At 37.2% G+C, this 13,655-nt stretch overlaps 1 protein-coding gene and 2 pseudogenes across 2 annotated transcripts; 1 reads left to right on the forward strand and 2 right to left on the reverse strand.

Moving 5' to 3' along the window:
• Window positions 1–788: 788 nt before the first annotated feature.
• LOC143567884 (glycerophosphodiester phosphodiesterase GDPD4-like) lies at window positions 789–4,470 on the forward strand (annotated as a pseudogene). The gene is made up of 9 exons (XR_013141481.1): window positions 789–977; window positions 2,634–2,720; window positions 2,946–3,043; window positions 3,182–3,242; window positions 3,594–3,653; window positions 3,730–3,822; window positions 3,911–4,000; window positions 4,095–4,222; window positions 4,302–4,470. The product of XR_013141481.1 is annotated as a glycerophosphodiester phosphodiesterase GDPD4-like (transcript).
• A 3,829-nt stretch (window positions 4,471–8,299) lies between these two features.
• On the reverse strand, window positions 8,300–9,089 carry LOC143567885 (phytolongin Phyl1.1 pseudogene; annotated as a pseudogene).
• Window positions 9,090–10,099: 1,010 nt separating this feature from the next.
• On the reverse strand, window positions 10,100–12,660 carry LOC143567886 (DNA repair RAD52-like protein 1, mitochondrial). Its single transcript, XM_077054169.1, has 4 exons — window positions 12,316–12,660; window positions 11,005–11,042; window positions 10,814–10,908; window positions 10,100–10,616 (listed from the first exon to the last, which is right to left on the reverse strand). The coding sequence occupies exons 1-4, from the start codon at window positions 12,621–12,623 to the stop codon at window positions 10,476–10,478; spliced, it is 582 nt and encodes a 193-aa protein (XP_076910284.1). The 5' UTR covers window positions 12,624–12,660; the 3' UTR covers window positions 10,100–10,475.
• Between the last annotated feature and the right edge of the window lie 995 nt (window positions 12,661–13,655).

A 13,655-nucleotide genomic window follows, 5' to 3' on the forward strand; every position in this document is an offset into this window, starting at 1 on the left:
CCCCCCCCACGTTATCAAAGAGAGAAAGAACCAAGTCAGCAAAACCAGATCCATCTTTCCACACCGCAAGTGCTTGCTGAATGCTACTACATTGCAAAGACTTTCGATTCCCTGACATGCGTTCCTGCCTAGTGGAAGGTTTCACCACCCTTAAAGTACAACACGACAACAATAGTAATTTGACCCAATTCTCAATCGAGCCTGGTGAATCCACTACCTTGCGTAAAACGCATGCCAAAGTCTGAGCAAACGCCAAACGACAACTTGGGGGATGCTCTTAACCTTTTGAATAGGAAGGGAGAAAACCCGTTCCAAAAAGGATAAATCCCCAACCACTCCTACAGATGGACCTGGGTCCCTATCACTATGGCTTTTGATACCTTTGGCTCCTTGGCACCGGAAGCTATCCGTTTCCTAACCATGGTCCAACGGGTTGTGCATAACAATGTGTCGACTCCAAAGGGGCAGGGATATGTCTTTAGCAGGTTAGGGTTTGCAATTCAGAAAGAGGTTGTGGCGCAGCTTGTTGCCCGTCTACCTGCTATGTTGATGTAATATCTGTGTTTCTGTATAATAAAAAGAGATTTGAGATTTTAAAAAATACATAAGCAAAAAAAAAGATCAATAATAATGGCTGTTAACAAGAGAATGGACGGGGTTAGGTTAAATTCTGTTTGCTGATTTGATTAGCGATCGGAATAACTAACTGATCATAAGTCATAACCAACCACCAAATTCCCCTTATCACAGTTACAGATCGTCAGCACACACACACACACTCTTCTACCATGGCAACACCATTCTAATGGAGAAGACAACGTGGTGGTGCCGGTGTTATACAATCACACTCGCTTAATCGGAGAATCAGAGTAGTCTTCACCAGAAAGTACGTCTTCCGATACCTTCTTTCAATACTCGCTGTCATCGCTATCATTCCTCCTGTTTATTTCCACTTCAGTCTCCGTCGATTTCATCAGGTACAGTTTATGAAGCTGCTATTGATCGATGTTGATAAATGATAATATTCTGTTTGGAAATGCACGTGTAGATGAGTAATTTAGGGCTTAGATTTAGTTTAGTTTGTTATACTGCTAATATCTAACATAAGATTTGTATGATCTGCAAAACTGGTAAGTTTAGGAGTGATCAATAACTGAAATGTTAACCGAACCGACGAAACTGGACTGAAATTAACTGAAAAACGGTAATCGGTTATTTTTTGTGCCCTGGGTTAACCGAACCGAACTATTCAGATTTTTATATATTTCTAGCTTTTATGCTACTATTTCATGTATTTCATGTTTTATGCTACTATTTCATGTATTTATATTCATTTCATGTATTTGTGCAATGTATTTCTATGGGGTAGAAATACATTGCACAAATACAACCAAAGCTTGAAACTGGACTGAAATTTAGTTTAGTTTGTCATCGAGCCGGGGGTCTCTCCGGAAGCAGCCTCTCTATCCCTATGGGGTAGAGGTAAGGCTGCCTACATCTTACCCTCCTCAGACCCTACCATAGCTTTGCTATTGGTGGGATATACTGAGTACGATGATGATGATGATGATGATGTATTTGTGCAATGTATTTCTAAGTACAAATTTTAGCCAGTTTAGATTTTGGTTATTAACCGAAACTAACTGAACTGAAAACCGAAAAATTAAACGAATAAACTGAACCGATTGGTTAATTTGGTTGAGGCTAACAACCAAACCATGCACATTGGCCTTAAATTGCAATTACTGGTTTATAAAGTTAATTACTATCTGGAGAAAGGTTGCAATTAGTCTGCAGCTGGTTATAAGCTCGTGGCTCTTAAACATTGGATGTCCTTACTGCATCTTTAATTTGTTAGTAAAAAAGATATATGGTTGTAATCTGATGGGATCATGTTACAGTTTGTGAATGGAATGAACCTATATTACTAAAGCTCTTTGGAGTTTGGAGTGAATTCAATAACTAATTTGAAAATTTGAGAAATTAAAGTTGTTTTATATATTCCAAAAGGGGAGAAATGTTTGATTATTCATAGAATAAACAATAACCATCTTGTTGTAAGTTGTAACTAAACTGGTCTTTTGACTATTGTGGTCAAAGTCATGATATCTGGTCTCAACAACGGTTAGAAAGTGTTCTGTATTTTGGATGGTGTGGTATGGAATAAGTGTAAACCGCATAATATAGCACCTATGTGTCGTTATGTTTCAAGCCTCTCGTTCTTGTTTACCATTTTTGAGGTTTTGAAAGAGTTCATAACTTTAGGTATGGATGCTCAATGGGATAAAACTGGAATGTGTACACAAGTAGGATATCAAATAGGTATCATCAATCATGGAAAACAAGTCAATATGTTCGAGAACAAATGAAACCCCAAATTACAGGGTGAACACATTAAGCTTAAGTAAACCTGTAATGCTGCAAAGCTCGGTGCTTAGTCTGTGTTTTTTTCTCTCTTAAATACAAATTTTAAGCTTCATGTAGGTTATAAAGATATAGATCAGACTTCAAAGCTTTACGTTTTTGTGATCATATTATTTTGCTATTATGTTGTGCTTATACAATCTATGGAATGGCTAGTATGTTATCCTGGCAGAGTTCAAATATTTACGATGTTATCTATTTCTTTGCAGCTGGAGTTGAAAAAGTGCAGTTGGCTAAACAATCCACCTCTTGTGTGTGCTCATGGCGGTGATGCTTCTAAGGCCTTCCCTAATACAGTATGTGTACAGTGTACCTATATTCTAATGTGCAGATTTGTTTACCTCTATTATATTTGGATTGATATAAGAACTTTGGGCATGCTATGATAACAAGAGATGTGCATACTACATATAACTATGCTTGGTGTACAATCTTGTAGGAAGATAGCTGTCCTAAAGTTTTGTTATAGTTTCTCTTCATCTTTAAGTTTATTGTGTGTACATTTATTTTTCACTCAACAGATGGCTGCTTACAATATTGCTCTTCGTTCTCAAGTAGACTGCATTGAGATTGATGTTTCTCGTTCTGCTGATGGGGTCTTGCTTGCTCTTCATGACAGGTAAATCTGTTAGTCCTTTGTCATATTGCTTATTTGATTGAAAATGATTAATATATTTCTAATGTGAAAATAAGGACAAAATGTGAATTAGTCTGAGGTAAGGTATATATAGAGTTGATTCTGATATGAAACAGGCAGGGATTTGCAGCGATTATCTGGGAACAGTTCATCCAAGGCTGGATACCTGAGTGCCAAGGAGGTGACGCTTTCTTGCTTTCTTTTATGAGCCATTAATGTATTATGTGTGTACAAAAGAATTTCTTGAAAGAATTACACGAATGCCCCTGTGATATTTTCTAATTTAACTACTGACTATTGTCACGTGCCACTGGCCTTCATAAAAAACGAATATAGGGGGTGAACCTGTTTTGATACTTTCTCTCTAAAACGGCAACCCAAACCCATTTGTTAAAACTCAACCCGACCGACCCAACCCGACCCATCCGCCCGTTTTGCCAGGCTTGGTTACAAATGAAACAAAGTTTAACTACTTGTGGTTTTTATGAAAGTTTATCGTTGAATGAGAGTATATTTTAGCTTCTTACTGTAGATAAAATAGCTGGCTGCTTCTCATAATATAGCCATTCCTACAATGGAAGATGCACTCCAGGTACACACTTTCCGACATTATAAATCCTTTTTTTATCTGAAAGCGGGGAAGTTTTTGACAAGGTATGTTATTACAGTTGATTTCAAGTTCTGTTCAGAAGGTGGTCGTTGATGCAAAAATCGGGCCTCCGTCATATGAAAAGGAGCTTGCACATGATCTAATATCAGTTGTGAGTCTTCATTTCTCCATCTTTTTTATAAACTACAAATTTGTTGACGTATGGTTCATAACATGTAAGAACTGTGTTATAATTTCAGGTCAAGAAGACACGATACAAGAACTGTGTTATATGGGCTAAAAGCGACAACTTAGTGTTGGATGTAGTTTTACAGTCATCAGACATGACAGTAAGATCATATCCATCCATTGCAACTATCACTTAATAACTTCTGTGTCATTCTAAATCCTCCTAAAATACCGGGTAATGTGGGTTTTTTTTAGGTGGGTTACATTGTTATGATGAATTTTTCTACTGGGGTTAGAACAAAGTTGGTGCGGATGAAAGCTGCTGATGTTGTTGGAATTTACCACGGTCTAGTTGACGAGTCGGTTGTCAAAATTCTGCACAGGTATATTTATTCGTAGCTTATGAAACCCAGAAAACCGAACAATATTTAGGGTTGTAATTCGTGGTTATATAACTGACAGGAGGAAGAAGAAAATATATGCATGGACTGTTGATGATGAGGCAGCTATGCACAAAATGTTAACTGAAAATGTAGATGCCATTATCACAAGTGATCCATCTTTGCTTCAGAGTTCCATGCGAGATGTTAGAAAAAAATGCCTTGATGGCTTTTCTATACAAGGATCCTGACCACTAAACTAGATATAAAACTCCGAATTTAAAAAAAAAAAAAACTTTGATTGATACCACTCATTGGAATATTATTTTCTCAATTTTGTTTTGAGTTAAGTCCAATGTACACTTCACAATGTTATGTAATGTGGGTAACGAGGCAAACTGGGTTCGGGTCAAAATGGGCTGCTTTAAACTGGGTTCAACTTTAATGATTTATCATCTTAGTTTTGCGGTTGTTGTTGGGTTTCGAGGCCTTTTCGGTGTAGGCCCGGTTTATTATTTGAAGTCCAAAGGGCAGCCCGGCCCGATTTGGATTTCTTGTTTAATAAGATACAAACCCTAAGTGTATCTCTATGTATATTTGATGTCATGTACTTGTAATTGTTGTCACTCAATAAAAGAAATACCTAGTTGCCACCCGTGGACGTAAGTCAGTTTAGACTGAACCACGTTAAATTCTCGTGTCGTTTATTGCTTTCGTGTTGTGTTCAGTTTTGTGTGTGCGTTTAATCCTAACAAGTGGTATCTAGAGCTTAGGTTCGAATCACACGAAGAACACGGGAACCAGCCGAGTCGCCGCCAAACCCTCCGCTGCCGCCACCCTACTGCGCTAGGGTTCCGCCGCCGTTGTTTCGCCACTATCGTCTGACTCTCGCCGCCACAGCAGCCGTTGTCGTGCGCTCGTTGTAGTTGTTTGGTTCTGTTTGAAAGCAATTAACTTTGTCATCACCATCGTATGCACCGTTGCAGAAGATGACCTTGTATAGTAAGTAGTTTCCTACTTTGTTGGAGACCTAAAATTGTTTATTTTTTTCTTTGGGATCACGTATTGAAGTAATTGGGCAGGAGGCCCATTTGGTTTATTTTGTGGCATAGAAAAAAAAAAGAAAGAAAAACAAATTATATTTTCTTTGGGTCACGAATTTAGGCGCTAGGCCCAACAATTTAGTTTAATTTGTATGGGCCAAGTCTTGAGCAGCTTAGCTTGAAAATATTTGGGTTGGGACGAGATCATATTTTGCAAAGTACGAGCCAGGAACGCGTTAATCAAGATCCTATTTTAGTTGAATAATCGTTGTCAAGTCAGAAGAAGCGTTAAAGAAACTGAAAACTAGTGCCAACCGCGTTTGTCAGGTTTTATCATTTCAGTTCAAAGTTTCAGTTTCTGATTTACAGTTCGTATTTCCGTTACGTTTAAAATAGGTTGATTATTTAACAGAGTTCAGTGGAACAGTTGTTAAGTTCAGGCCCGTGCGATTGTTGTGTCTGTCTCTGTTTTATCCACTTTTTCGTTTTAGTCATTGTCATGGCAGAAGACGGAAATGTTTCGATACAGAAGTTTGACGGACAGAAGTTTGGTTGGTGGAAGATGCAGATTGAAGCGCTACTTTGTCAGAAAGACTTGGATGTAGTGTTTGAGGATGAAAAACCTGAAAAGTTGTCAGAAGCAGAGTGGAAGAAGTTAGACAAGAAAGCTAGGGCTTGTATTACATTGTCGTTGTCGGAAGATGCGGCGTTTAACGTCATGAAAGAAACCACAGCCCATGGTATGATGGAGGCACTATCCAACATGTATGAGAAGCCTTCGGCAGCGAATAAAGTCTATCTTATCCGAGAGCTAGTGACAACCAGAATGAAAGAGGGTGGGTCAGTTACAACGCATATTAATAATCTTAATTTGAACCTCTCCCGCTTAGTGTCAGTCGGCATTAAGTTTGATGATGAAGTTCAAGGTCTTTTGTTGTTATCCTCTTTGCCCGACAGTTGGTCGCAAACAGTGACTGCGGTTTGTAGTTCGTCTACAAAGATTACTTTTGATGGGATTCGGGATTTGATTCTTGGAGAAGATTCAAGACGCAGAAATTCAGTTGGATCATCAAGTGATATATTAGTCACAGAAGGTAGAGGTAGGGGAAAACAACGAGGCACTTGGAGTAGGAAGAGGAGTCAGTCTAGGACTCGTAATGATATTGAATGCTGGGGTTGTAAAGAGAAGGGACACTTCAGGAATTAGTGTCCGAATGGTAAGAAAGAGGTGAACGTTACAGAAGTCAACATTGCAGAAGAATGCCCAGAGGATGAGTTTTACGTTCTTAGTGTTGAGGATAACGTTGATGCTTGGGTGATGGATTCTGGTGCATCGTTTCATGCCACTCACTGTAGTGAAACGATGAAAAATCTAAAGTTTGGGGATTTTGGAAAGGTTCGACTTGCGAACGGTGATATTCTAGAGGTTACGGGTATGGGAGATGTTGATTTGATAGCTTCAGCCGGTACTTCTTGGACTTTGAAAGATGTTAGGGTTATTTCAAGTTTGAAGAAACGTTTGATTTCAGTTGGGCAGTTGGATGCCCAGGGTTACGATGTTAAGTTCGGGAATGGGCAGTGGAAAGTAGTCAAAGGGAATCTCGTTGTTGCTCGTGGCAAGAAAATTGGTTCGTTGTATATGGTCGATATGTCACCGAAAGGAGTGGATCCAGTTTTGGCGAAAGACAAAGTCCGGTTCACAGAATCTCGTGGGCAGAAGAAGGTTCGTTTTGTAAGTAACAAACCCAGAGCCAGAGTGAGGATTCAGGATGAACGAGCTAGGAAGGTTAAATCAGTCAGAGGACATCGTGACAGCGGGAGCACATGTCGTGTTTCAGTTACAGTTCCAGGTCGACAGTGGATTAAGAAAACCAGTATTCCGGCTGTAAAAGTCTCTCCAGTGAATTACTTGCTGAATATGGAGAGTGTTTGTTCTCAGGGTATCTCAGGATCCGGTAGTTTGTTTCAGTGGGAGCCGGTAGGGACAGAGAACGGGTCAGGGGCAGTTTTAGCCGTGACTGATGTGTTGGAGCTCCGGGGAGCTTCAACGAGCCTTCGGGTTAATTGATGAGAAGGCGGGTGGCAACTAGAAGATGGTTAATGTTCGGATTACAGAGGTACAATCAGAAGTGCAGACGAGAGTACTCAAGGCCTCCGAGTGGGAGTTTGTTGGGTTTCGTAGGCCTTTTCGGTGTAGGCCCGGTTTATTATTTGAAGTCCAAAGGCAGGCCCGGCCCGATTTGGGTTTCTTGTTTAATAAGATACAAGCCCTAAGTGTATCTCTATATATATTTGGTGTCATGTACTTGTAATCGTTGTCACTCAATAAAAGAAATACCTAGTTGCCACCCGTGGACGTAGGTCAGTTTAGACTGAACCACGTTAAATCCTCGTGTCGTTTATTGCTTTCGTGTCGTGTTCAGTTTCGTTTGTGCGTTTAATCCTAACAGTTGTTTCTAAAGAATTTTTTGTGGATAATTATGTGACCATATGATGTTGCTGTGGGAGTTGGTGATGATGCTGATTTGTCAATATTTTTCTTTAACAAACCAATAAAAAGTTAAAGGTGGATATAATGTTGGTGGTGGTGGGTCACCTACTTGAAAAAATAAGTTACAAATTAACATTGAAAAACTGAAAATCTTGTTTGAAATACCACCTCAGCACATCAACACACTCGGTCTCAAATTGCTGCGTTATTTCACAGTCAAATGGCACAAAAGCAAAGTGTACTATGTTGTCAAACATCAACATGATATCATATATATACTGTAAATAAAGCAACTTGGATGTTCTCAACAAAATAATGTACAAAAATGTTTAAAACAACAAAGCTGTTATGAACAATAATCAGGAGCCAATACCTCACCAAATTTGAATCTCAAATCCGGAATCACGTGCAGCTTCCATATACTATCGCAACGAAATTCATTCAAAGAACAAAGACACGTATCTCTCTTACGGTTCTTAACGAATACACGAGGTTCCACGACACACCACTAACCAGACAATAAACAATGTCAAACAAATAGCAACATCAATGGCAAGACGAGGGATCAGACTTCCTATGTTCCTCAATCACCCCATTTTCCCTAACCGAAATCACATGATCCCTCGTCTTTCTCTTATCTTGCTTACTAGCTTTCCCCAACAAAGGCGCTTTCGTCGAAGCCCCATCAACCTGCCCATTGCCATCATTCCCATTCGGCGAAGGAGACAACCCGTCGTTATAATCCGTCGCGTCTTTCTCTAAAGACGCGATCAACACTTTAATAACCGGAAGCAACTGCTCTTGCAAAGCAGGTGAATTGGGGTTTGACAAAATCCTCTTCGACCCCTTTTTCGCAGCCTTCTTGAAGGCGTCGCGAACCCGCTCCAAAAACGCTAAATTCCTCGGACTCCCAACACTCTCATCAAAAATCGCAAAGTAAACGAACCCGTCGTCCATTAAAAACCCGAAAGATTTATTAAACATGGTTTGAAAGTACCATTTGTGATAATCAGGAGCCTTTTCCAAACACAAAGCAGCAAGCTTTTCAATTTCCTGATCTCCATTTCCATTGTTATTATTATTATTATATGCATACAAAAGCTTGTCACCATTCCACACACAACAATAATAAATTGTATTACGAATCGAACCCATTGAAAAAACCCTAGAAATCAGAGATCCTAAGTAAAGTGTGAATTGAAAGTTGAGATCTGTAATTAGAGTACGCCGCTAGAAAAGCCCTAAGTTAGGTGAAGGTGAAAGTATGAAATGAAGATGGGTTTGAAAGAATTGAAAGTCACCAGATCTAGTGCAGGCGATTGAAATTGAAATAGGAAGTGAAAATGGCAGAGGTCAGCTGATGTTTTGACCGGATCAGGACTACTGGACTGGACCCCTGCCTCTTTCCAACATATAGCTATAGCTAGCTGATTGTCCTTTAACCTCTTCTCTCTTTTGAAATTTTCAAATTTATATTATAGGTTTTCATTTTTGTAAAATAAAAAAGATTTAGAAGATTGATATCTTGTGTTTTGTTTTTTTTTTAAAAGTTTATAATATCATATTCGATCAAAAGAAATTAAAAATACACATACACTTAAAACTATTTTTGGGGGTAATAATAATATGATATTGTGTTTGTTGTTTTTTTGGAAATATAGATATTATAGATTAAAAGAAAATTGTGTTATAAATTTTGATCAGGTAAATACGGTAATAATATCATGTAAAGATGGAAAAATATACGCTATATTATCTCTTCAAACACAATTACCATATTTGCTTGACCAATTAATAAGTGTATTCATCCATTATGAGTTTTTGACTGTAGTGGTTTTCTAGTTAAAATGTTATATAAAAGACCATTTAAGTAAAGTTCCTTTTTTCATTTAGGTATAATGGTTTTCACTAAACACTAGATAAAAGAAGCAAAAAAAGTCTAATAGGTTTAGATCATCTTGGCAACTTCTTTTCGCTTGGCGCCTGCCATTCAATTAACGCCTCCCCTCCCTCCTCTCCATAATGGCATGCAACGTCCAATTTTAAAGACATGGCATGGGTTATCGGCCATTACACTCGGATTAAGAATGTTCAAAAACGTCTCCGCACTCCTCCTTAACACATACGACATTCATAAGAACCGAAGTTTTTCACACTCCTCCACATACATGCTACATTATTAAAAAATGACTAAAAACATCTATACCGGAGGTACTCTTATAATTATAAATCCTTTTTATAATCCAATATTCTTTAAAAAAAATAAAAAATTTACAATTTACATATTTGTACTTCTTTATAATTTTTTTGAGCTACAAATTTTATTGTACAATTGGTGAAAACTGAAAAGATACTTGGTAATTGATATGGGTGTTTTAAGACGGAAACCAGAGAGTTGGGTGAATCATCCCCACTCGTATAATCATCTAACGACTTGCTTTAGTTTGGCAGTTCGTTACTCAATACGAACACCCCAGTTACACGGTCTTGGTCAACTTGCGTAAAATTGTGATCATTGGTACCCTTCAAAGATTAAAATAATGCAAAACATAAAATAACCCTCAAAAGCCTGGATCAATAATTACGTTTATAAGTCCATAAATAAGTAGCCAAAGTTGTAGTCAAAGCCCCAAAAATAAGTAGCCAAAATTGTGGTCAAAGCATAACACCTGCTGCCACAGCACAAAGATTAACTACAAGTTACCACCAAATCTTAGTAAGGCTACAGTTCCTCATGATAAAGATGAAGCCCGAGACCAAACCGAGCACAAGCTCGACGGAACGCCATGGCTTCTGCCTTCTGCACCGGGTCACCATATCCCACCCCATCAACCGATGCAGTTCCAGTTGACTCCCTATATAACTGACAATATAACGTTTTATTAAACTATGTATCAAGTAAACATGTTGCGTTGTTTTAGATAACTTACCACATTTTAATAAATTCGGTCAAAACATGCATAATGACAGAAATACCCTTTTAACACTTTTAAAAAGGCAAAAACACCCTTCTATCAATTGTGAATTAGATTAGAAGAAAGTGAGAAGTGAAAGTTATACCTCAGCATCGGTACCATAGATTGTAACCCGATAAGTAACAGTCACATATTTCCCATCAGCTGAATAGGTAATACTTCGCACTTCGCCAGACCATTCTACAATATGTTGAAAACAAATAAACTATATTAACCAAATGAAAGATGAGTGTAAATGTGAAATAAATACACCTAGATTTAATATCTTTGATGTACCTGGAGCATGCAAATTCATAATCCTGTTCACTATATGCCTGCAGCAAAAAATTGAGTAATCACATTAGTACCTGAGTACCTCATCTAAACACAAAGTTAAATGCATAATTTTGAATGTGTTCATGGCTTCATGCACATTAGCATCTAACAGAGATGTGACAATCAAGCCATAAAGTCCAAATAGTTAGTGAAGCCCATCAACACACAAGCCACTTGTTGCAAGTTGAAAACACTTTTTTTCGAATATCGATCACGAATCGAATTTTCATCAATCATCAACAAAGATGCTGAGAACCAATACCAAAGAAAGATTGATAACACTCAAGGATCACACGATTTTCACCATTGAATTCTATCGAGTGATTACAAAAGAAGAAACTGAAATGAAAATAAATGAATGCGAAAACTATGAATCCAACGGCTATATCCCCAAATTGGTTGTTAACGAACAATTAACAAACTAACTTTCAAATCAGTAACTATGGTCCCCTATGTTTAGTAAACATTCCAATTAAACCCCAAACCTTGACTTCAACCAAACTGCTTTGTTGACTTTTAATGAACCAGAACTTTGACTTGACTCTGACTTTATTTGACTTCACATTTAACAAAAAATAAAAAGAAAAGAAAAATCTTATAAAATGCAGATGACGAGTCCACCAAAGCATATGCAGCATATCAGATTTTTAATAAGTCCTGCTATCTGTCAAGAACCAGCAACACTCTATATCGAGGCTCAAAAGTTTTTATTCTAATAAAAATTATGGTTACAGTAGTACATTTTGAAAGTGATTATATGAATCGACTTAGACTAAGATAATCAGGCCGTGCTATAAATGTGTTTCCGCTAAATCGAGTAAAAAATGGCAAATTTCGATTATAATAGCTATAAAACAAAAACAACGTTATCGCAAAACAATGCTAAGAAATCTTGTGAAAATAGAGTAAAAGCTTCAAATGTTAAAAAAATGTAAACAAGGCATCTTCTAATTTCTATTCAATCATTTCTATAGGTCTAATATCCTAAACAAGTTAAACTGGGTTGGATCAAATACAAATTAAAATTAACGTGCTAACTGTGAAAATCAAGCATTGTCATTATATATACAACATAGTATAGTGTAATTTTAATGTAGTGTAATTACACTACGATGTAATTACAAAATTACACTACTTGTATATATAATTACACTGCTTGATTTTCACAGTTAGCACGTTAATTTAATTTGTACATTAACTAATTTCCCCATAATAATAATCAGCAATATAATGATATATGAAATAAAATAGGTTAAAAAATAAATAAAAAACCATGGCAAGTGTCTCAAAGCGAAGCCATCTGGTTCAGTTCGAGTTCTAATGAGTGAATCCGGAACCTTCTTGTTCAGTTCTTTCAGAATCTCCGATATCGGACGGCTTATTCCCGACGGAGGAACATCGTAATAAGAAGAAGCAGGAGTTGGTATCTCATCGGCGGTGATTGTTTCTTGTTTTTTGGGTTTCTTGGTAGTAGAAGAGTATAGTAGGGTTTGAAGATGATAATAATAAGTGGGTTTTGCTTCCGGTGATCTCAACCGGAGTAATGCTGCCGGAAGTGATTTCGGTAGACACAACGCCATTGTTTCAGGAACCTAAAACCCATTTACTCGATGGCTCTTCCAAGGGTTTTCAAACAGTATTCGTTCAGCTTAATGTTAAGATTAACCTTGGACTTAGATAGATATACCCTAAGTTCGGTTTTTACAAATCATAAATCTCGGTTTTATTTTGGTTTGGATTTTTCGATTTTGAATCAGTTTTCTCGGTTTCTTGTTCACCCCTAAATTTTGGATAACTAGACGACCGTCTACGTATTTTTTTTAAGTTTTTAAATATGTAATCCAGGTTGTGGCGTTGTCTGTCACTTTCACTTTGTGGATGTGGTAGAAAGCGAGAGACGATATTATTTTTAATAATAAACTTCTATTAATAAGCAAAATGGTGGGGTGATATAAAGACAATCTTTTTTCTATGAATTACTAATCGAGACAAAAAGTTTAAAGATAGAATCGAAGAATTGACGGAGTTTTGAAATTGATAAATTAACAATATGATGTATCAGAAACTTTTATAATTCCCATGTGATGTTTGTATTTTCTGTATCTTTTGTACTTTGAGAGCTCCTAGTATCTAAATTAGGTTTCCTTGTTTTCTTTTATGTAATTTAGCTTTAAAAAAATGTAATCTAGGCTATATGTACATTTTTTTTGTACAACATTCGCTTAGTAACAACGATGTCTCTTTCAAAAAGTCATAACACTTACAAACTTCTTGAAATAACAAGTGTTCGGTCATAAATAGTATATTTAATAAATAACGTGAATTGTATATTAGAAAAAATGAATAAAAATCCAAATAATAGAGATAAATGGTTGGTTCTGAACAGGGGTGAGCAAATTCAGTATTGGTAACGATTCGTACTGGTATCAAAGTTTTGAGTTTCCGGTACCGAACCGAATATATCGGTGCTGGTACCAAAAATTTGCAATTTTTAGGATCAGAATTTTCGGTTTAAGTACATTTCGATACTGGTATGGTACCGATCTCATCCCTAGTTCTGAACAATGAATCTTATGCAGGTTAAATCCAATGTTACACAGTGAGCTGAAATT

The sequence above is a fragment of the Bidens hawaiensis genome, unplaced genomic scaffold (genome assembly GCF_021521415.1).
Source record: "Bidens hawaiensis isolate Kalapana, Puna unplaced genomic scaffold, B.hawaiensis_p1.1 tig00023694_1, whole genome shotgun sequence".
Lineage (NCBI taxonomy): Eukaryota > Viridiplantae > Streptophyta > Magnoliopsida > Asterales > Asteraceae > Bidens > Bidens hawaiensis.

Bases quoted from the DNA above. Each gene is read 5' to 3' on its own strand.
- LOC143567886 (XM_077054169.1), bottom strand. From the start codon at position 12,623: ATGGCGTTGTGTCTACCGAAATCACTTCCGGCAGCATTACTCCGGTTG. The intron at 10,909-11,004 runs GTACATCAAAGA...AACATATTGTAG, and splicing joins TATGAATTTGCATGCTCCAG to AATGGTCTGGCGAAGTGCGA. The intron at 10,617-10,813 runs GTATAACTTTCA...TTATATTGTCAG, and splicing joins TCTATGGTACCGATGCTGAG to TTATATAGGGAGTCAACTGG.